This window comes from Mustela nigripes, chromosome 6, assembly GCF_022355385.1.
Source record: "Mustela nigripes isolate SB6536 chromosome 6, MUSNIG.SB6536, whole genome shotgun sequence".
Taxonomy (NCBI): domain Eukaryota; kingdom Metazoa; phylum Chordata; class Mammalia; order Carnivora; family Mustelidae; genus Mustela; species Mustela nigripes.
In genome coordinates, this window is record NC_081562.1 from 67,197,288 (window position 1) to 67,204,737 (window position 7,450).

The 7,450-nt window shown below is 33.2% G+C and overlaps 1 protein-coding gene across 2 annotated transcripts in view; it reads right to left on the minus strand.

The window, feature by feature from the left end:
• Positions 1-7,450, minus strand: part of FGFR1OP2 (FGFR1 oncogene partner 2) — a 29,062-nt gene that overhangs the window by 5,330 nt on the left and 16,282 nt on the right. The window contains exons 3-5 of one of the 2 annotated variants that reach the window (XM_059402743.1): positions 5,205-5,322; positions 3,535-3,677; positions 1,087-1,200 (exon numbers count right to left, since the gene is read on the minus strand). In XM_059402743.1, coding sequence (XP_059258726.1) covers positions 1,087-1,200; positions 3,535-3,677; positions 5,205-5,322 — 375 coding nt within the window. The remainder of the gene's footprint in view (positions 1-1,086; positions 1,201-3,534; positions 3,678-5,204; positions 5,323-7,450) is intronic. The other variant, XM_059402744.1, reaches the window with a different exon arrangement.

Sequence of the window (7,450 nt, forward strand, 5' to 3'; positions counted from 1 at the left end):
AAACATCTATCATATTCTGAAATAGTTTTTTAAAAAAATTATTAAAATCTCTCCCTCTGGAAAGGGAGCATAATGTTTAAAACCAAGCTTTAAGTACAGACAACTGTAGCAACAGACTGAGGATGATGAGTAAAAATTCTGAATACCAACATTTTCTTCAGTTTATCGTTTAGTGTCCTTTAAGGGTAAAAGGCTGTACAGGAAGCAAATAATTCTTTGCCTTTAAAATGGAAGAAAATGAGATTCCACTAATTTTTTCAGGACAGAGTCTGTTCTAATTAAATCATGAGAAAAAAAGACCACCAAGATTTCAAACAGAACAGTTTTATAGGCCCAGTTCACGGAGGGTTCATTTATTACAATAAAATCTTTAGGGAGGTATCCTAGGTCTTTTAGTGAACACAGAGGCTAAGAGCTGTGCTTTCAAAACTGTCTGAAAAGCAAGAAGAGTCAGTAACATAATCCTTGAACTGTCAGTAATAAAATCCTTGAACTTTCTTGAAATGCCTTTCATTTATAACTTTTTAGGGTTATTTCAAATTTGCTCAATAAAGACCTGCCACAATAATTAAAACAAAAAAGACAATGTAGCATATATTACTAACATATACATATACATATAGTATGAAACCTAAACAAAGGCATCTTTAGGTTATTGAGAACTCAAACTAAAGAACTACAAACTATTTCAAATCTGAGTTAAAACTGTTCCTTTAATAGTTCGAACAAAACTTCTATGAAATCAGATTAAAATGACTTCCAAGAAAATACTTTGATGTCCACAAAGAGGGTAGCTGTTTACACAATTCTGCAGCAACAAAATGAAAATCTGGCTTGAACAACCTTTAAAGCCTGCCATTACCTAACAGGCTGTGTATGATACAAAGGGAATTAATGACAGATTTAAAGTTTCTACACTGAATATTTTTGCATGGCTATCAAAAGCACAGTATATATATATATTTAAGGCAATTTCATTTATTTGCTGATTTAAACTGGCAGGAAAATTCAATGTCAAAGAATGTTTTAAATGGAACTTCCCCCTTCCATCCACACCCCAAAAGTTGACTGTTTTATTTAGTGTACATTCTGATTTGCTTCCAAGTGCCTCCTCTCCAGTCCATGTTGAGATGCTTCAAAGATGTGTCGAGATGCATCAAGGAAGAATCCTTCGGAGCTGTTACGATGTACCATGTCAATCTGTAGTATAGAGTCATTATAATGTTAATACGGATATTATCCGTAATTTAAAAACTGAATGAGTGTTAGTTCATGCGTGTTAGCCAACTGTTTGAAATGTTTGTTTTTTTAAGATTTCCAAAAAGGCATCTGTTCAAAAATAATGTAAAAATGAGTATTTGGAAAAAATGAGTTCTTCTCAAACTTTTTATTGATTTTCCAGTCTGTACTCAAAAACTTCTAAGTGAGGGTAAAATTCTGTACTACAGTTGGTCTTAAAATGATCTCTTATGCCAAAATGCTGTTATGTGTAACTCCGCTTATTACCCCTAAATGCATTATAAAATTTTTTTGTGTTTAGGCTCATCAGAGTATTAACACCTAAACACATCTTGGAATATTTCTGCACCTTTATCATACAAGTTTCTCTGCTCACCCACTTCTGCTTATTGACCCTTCCACCCCAATAATTAATTCAAGGCTAGACTTGGATGAATCTGTCTTCTTGACACCTTCCCAGATTATCTTCATGAGAACTTATCTTGCTCCATTAGTACTCCCGTATTAAATCATATCTCTATTTTAGGATTCCTCACATCCTACCTTATATATTCTGTTTGTATTTCCCTTTATACTCTAAGCTCTTATGGCAGAGTGATGGAACTTATTATTTACTCATCTTATTATAATAACTAAGCCAAGACAAGTGTTAATAAGTGTTTGTTTAATTGAGTTGAAGTGTCTCCTTTTTGGGAAAAATCAAAATCACAAACATTAATATGTATTAGTTGGAATTAACATACAAGTCACTGAACAGTCATTTTATGGAAGGATCAGCACTCAGATGAATTCAATCTACATAATAAAAGATGGTCTACAGTTATCTTAAGAAATGTTTAACTTTCCTAATTAATAACACTGTACTAGTGAATGGTAAAATCTAATGTGTTCTAGAAAATATTTACTTTTGGAATAGCTGCTACCAGATGGAACTAGCAACCTGCAGTATCTCATGCTAAACATTCTTTGGTAGAGCAATCTCTTTAGATCTTAACAAATTTCTTAGGTTTTAAACATAAGGGCCTTTTGCAATTTCTCATGATTATATTTATTTTACCAACAATTTCAGTCAATTCATCTTTGTACCTTTAAAAGAAACACTCAAGTTATACATTTAAATTTTTGTTTTTATAATGATCTCATTAAAGATAGATAAATTTATATTCAAAAGATTGCCACTTAAACATCCAAGATTGTTCCTTCTGGTTAGAAGATGAATAGTTTAATTAGATAACATTAAACCCATATTTATTAATTTATTATAAAATTGACACAAGAGTATCTATTACTAATTCTCTTAATAGGAAAACTTGTCACACAAAGATCTATTTACTAGGTATTAATTTTAATAGAATAATTTATAATTTAAAAATACGTACAAGCACCAATATGGGAGAATTAATTTAAGGATTCTAAAATGTGTTTCAGTTATTGAGAAAGATAAATGCATGTCTTAAAACAATATTTCTTATATAATGTTAGTTTTAACTAATAATAGTTAGCTCATCATTATCCAATACAGGTATAACTAGAAATCACAATATTCTAATATTTTTATTCACAGCAGCAGTTAAAATTCAGCTTAAAATGTAAATAGGAAAGAATTATTCTACTTGTCTTCATAGCAGTTGCTAATAAACAAAGGGACATACACAAAGGAAAGAGACACAGGGATGTCAATAAGTGAAATGAACAGAGGAGGAAAAAACCAATTTCTAACCAGTTTAGCTCTATCTCTAAAAATGGTGTTAAGTGATATGTGATTGGGGAGTGGGGGTGGGGTCAAATCTTAATATGTTGGTTCTCTTCCTCCTTGCACCACCCCCACCATGGTTTTCCCATCATGATCAGTATAATTTACAGTCTGGATTAATTAGCCTCATTCAGAAAACACTCTTAAGAAAAACAGATCTACCTTTAGCTGGCTTCAGATTTCTGAAAACGTTTTTCGGCATTTCAATTTTTGTTTTTGCAACAAATGTCAATACACAAATTAGAAGAACTATTTCTTAAAAGCAGATAAGCTTATAAAAATATTTTTTAATATACTTACCTTTACTTCCCAAATAAAGTTTATTTTTGAAAATATGTTAGAGCTACTGGGAACAATATGAGTTAAGAGAGTAAATCAAACAAAATATGTAACAAGAAGTGACAAAAATGAGGAAAAGCAGAAAATATCAGAAAGATGAAATATTCGGTATGTTATATACCTGAGATTTAAAAAAAATCTCAACACAAGTTAACCATTTATGCTTCTTTTTCATTTCAAATTATACTTATAAAATGGATTACCTTGGAGTGCTGTTCTTTTAACTTCGTTATTATACCCGGATCATCTTTTTTGCTGGCCATTAGCAGTCTAAACATTTGCTCTCGATACTTGCTCATTATAAGTTCCAAGGCAGACTGATGTTCTTCCAGGGATGTACGTAATTCTATCAGAATCACAAGAACAAGAGTATATTTTACTCAAACCTGAGTTAAAGATGTACACAATAGTCTCCTCTCCACTGTATTTACCAAAAAAGCAACTTACAAAGGGGGTGTTTTGAAAAGAAAATGTGTAAAAATCTTGCCATAAAGCAAGCACACCAAATGGGAGTCCCTTGTTAGTTTTTTAAATGACCACTTAAAGCTTAGTTTTAAAGAATCATTTCAACAAATATTTACTGAATAATAATCAAGTATCAGATAATGCTCTATATTAGGAATACACAAAAGACCATGGAGCTCAGAGTCTAGAGGAGAAAGCAAATACATAAATAATTATAATACAACGTGTAAAGTACAGAGTAGAGCTCTACCCAAATATATATAAACAAAGTCTGTGAGCAGAAACTGGTGAGTTTCATATTATTGAGATGAACTTGGATTTCTAAAGATAAAAAAGGGAAGGGCATGCTATGCAGGGAGGCATGAAAGTGGGTTTTGTGTTCAGGAACTAGTGCGGGGCAGCAAGAACAAAGGTCTCATGGAGAAAAGAGGTATGGGAAGAAGACAGAGAAGAGGCCTCGAGTTGATGTTGAAAGCTCTGGATAAGGAAGTAAGTTTACAATGAAGGTTCTAAAGCAGAAAAATAACAACCAGATATATCTTTGAAAAATGAATCTGATGCCTGTGTTGTAGAAAGACTGAAGGGGGAAAAGAGATTCAAATCACAGAGGCCAATTAGGACAGATCAAGCAAGAGACTTTGAACACCAAAGCAAGGGACTGAAGTAGAGAAGAAAAGGAAAGGGAGTTATTTCATAGGTAATAACAATGGCATAAACTGGATATTGAGGCTAAGAATCTAAGATGACTCCACACAAGGTAGACATTCATATGTAGTAAAGGATAATGACGAATACATTATGGTTGGGGCATATGGATCACAAATGAGAATACCAAAAAGAAAATTTAGTTGGCCATTTCCCCATTTTTGAAAATATGAATTGGTCCCAAGTTAAGAGTCCAGTTGTATATTACAGCTCTTTTAATTTTTTTTTTTTTTAAAGATTTTATTTATTTGACAGACAGAGATCTCAAGTAGGCAGAGAGGCAGGCAGAGAGAGAGGGGGAAGCAGGATCCCGGCAGAGCAGAGAGCACGATGTGGGGCTGGATCCCAGAACCCTGGGATCATGACCTGAGCCGAAAGCAGAGGCTTTAACCCACTGAGCCACCCAGGCACCCCCTACAGCTCTTTTAACTAAATTCAATTTTAACTAAAATCCAATGAACTGTGCCCTTCAAAAGGGTATATTTTATGGTATGTGAAACATCTCAATAACAGTAATAAAATAACTTATGCAAAAGAAATGAAAAATTATTTTTTAAAAATAAATGTGAATCTAACTTTAAAGCCCACTCCTTTATTCTCAAAGCATTCTGATAAGCCCCTTAGCAACATAATTCATTATAGCATTCTTGGTTCTCAACTTTAGTTGTCAAACTCCTTTGTTTTTTAAGATTATGTATCTTACCTTTGTTCTCTTGTTGCAGTTCTCTAATTTGTCTGTTTTCTTGCTGGATTCCCATAACTAATGTGGACCGTGGCCGATGCCTTGCAACTTCATTAAGTTCTTGAATTTCTTCCTGATACTAATGAAAAGATCAGAAAAGAACATGTGGGGAGAAAATATTTGAAAGTATGTATCTCAAATACATATCTGATAAGGGTCTAATATCCAGAATATATAAAGAATTCTTACAACTCTCAGTAACAATAAAAATAATAATTCTAATTTAATAATAATAACATTAAAAAGTAGGCAAACAAGACGAGTAAGTTTTGGGGAATCTAATGTACAGCATGGTGACTTTAGTTAACAATACTGTATTATACACTCAGAAATCAGTAAGAGTAGATTTTAAATGTTTTCATCACACACGGTAATTATGTGAGGTGACACAGGTGTTAACTAACTTTATTGTGGTACTCATCTTGCAATATACATATGTATCAAATTATCTTGTACACCTTAAGCTTACACAATGTTATATGTCAATTCTATCTCAATAGAGCTGGAAAAAAGTGGGTAAGGGATCTGACAAGACATTTCTTTAGAGAAAGTCTATAAATGGCCAATAAACACATAAAAAGATGTTTAATATTACTAGTCATTAGGGAAATGCAATTCAATAGAACAGTAAGATACCACTTCACAACTACTAGGATGATTTTTTTTTTTAAAGATTTTATTTATTTATTTGACAGAGAGAGACACAGCGAGAGAGGGAACAGACAAGCAGGGGGAGTGGGAGACAGAGAGGGAGAAGCAGGCTCCCTGCTGAGCAGAGAGCCCGATGCGGGGCTCGATCGTAGGACTCTGGCATCATGACCTGAGCCAAAGGCGGGTGCTTAACCGACTGAGCCACTCAGGTGCCCTACTAGGATGATCTTAATCAAAAAGTCAAATACCAAGTGTCGGGCAGAATGTGGAGTAATTGTACTGTTCAGTGGAATATAAAATGGTGTAGCTGTTTGGAAAAGTCAAGCAGATCTTCAAAAAGTTAAACACAGAGCTATTATATGACCCATTCATTCTACCCCCCAGGTATATACCCAAGATAACCGAAAATATATGTCTACACAGGAACTTATACACTAATATTCATAGGAGTATTATTTATAATAGCCCCCCAACAGAAACAATCCAAATGTCCATCAACTGATGGATAGACACAATGCACTATGTCCTTATGATGGAATATTTCAGCAATAAAGAGGGATAAAAAACTTATAACATGCTGCAACACGGAAGAACCTCAAAAACATTATATTAAAAAACCAGTTACAAAAAGCCACATCCTGTGATTCCATTTATATGAAATGTCCAAAAGAGACAAATCCACAGAGATAGATTAGTGCCAGGGGCTGAGGGAAGGGAGAGCTAGGGAACATCCATTAATGGAGGCGAGCCTTTTGGGGTAATGACACTGTACCAGAATTAGTGAGTATGGTTACACAACCTGTGAACATACTAAAATCCAATGAACTATGCCCTTCAAAAGGGTTAATTTTATGGGTGTTGTGAATTATATCTCATTAACAATAGTAAAAGAACATGTGCAAAATAATTAAAATGATAAATAAATGTGAGTCTAACTTTAATATTGTTCTACTTCATTTTCAAGGCATTTTGGTGTGCCGCTCAGTAATGTATTTATTCATTATAACATTTCTGGTTCTTTAACTGTTATATTCCTTTGTTTTTACAACTCAATTCAGATATATGTTCCTTGGAATACATAAGTCAAGCTGGACAGTTAGGGAGATATGTAGTCTGTTTAGGGCAACAAAACAAGTAAACTTGCTCCATTATTTCTAGTAGCAGTATCCCAGGATGGCTTCCTTTTACAAAATGGATGAGTTTCAAAAGAAAGTCTATGAATATACATTTCCCTCAACTCATTACCATCAAAATACAAGAAATTATATAATTCTCTTTGAGTTGAAAATTTTTATCAGAAGGAGGCTTTTAAAATGGTAGCTAAACTCCATGTATCACTGGAAAGTTCTTATATACAAGTTATTTAAGAAAGTTCTTACATATATTCTATGGATTATAAGGATAATAAGAAGTGAAGTCCTTTTTATTTCTTAATTGGTAGCATTAAGTGAAAATGAAGGTAGGAAGTACAAATTCAACAACTGCATAATGTATAAACCAGATATATCTCTGTCCAAAAAGCAAATAATCAAATATACAGCTTTTAGAATATACAA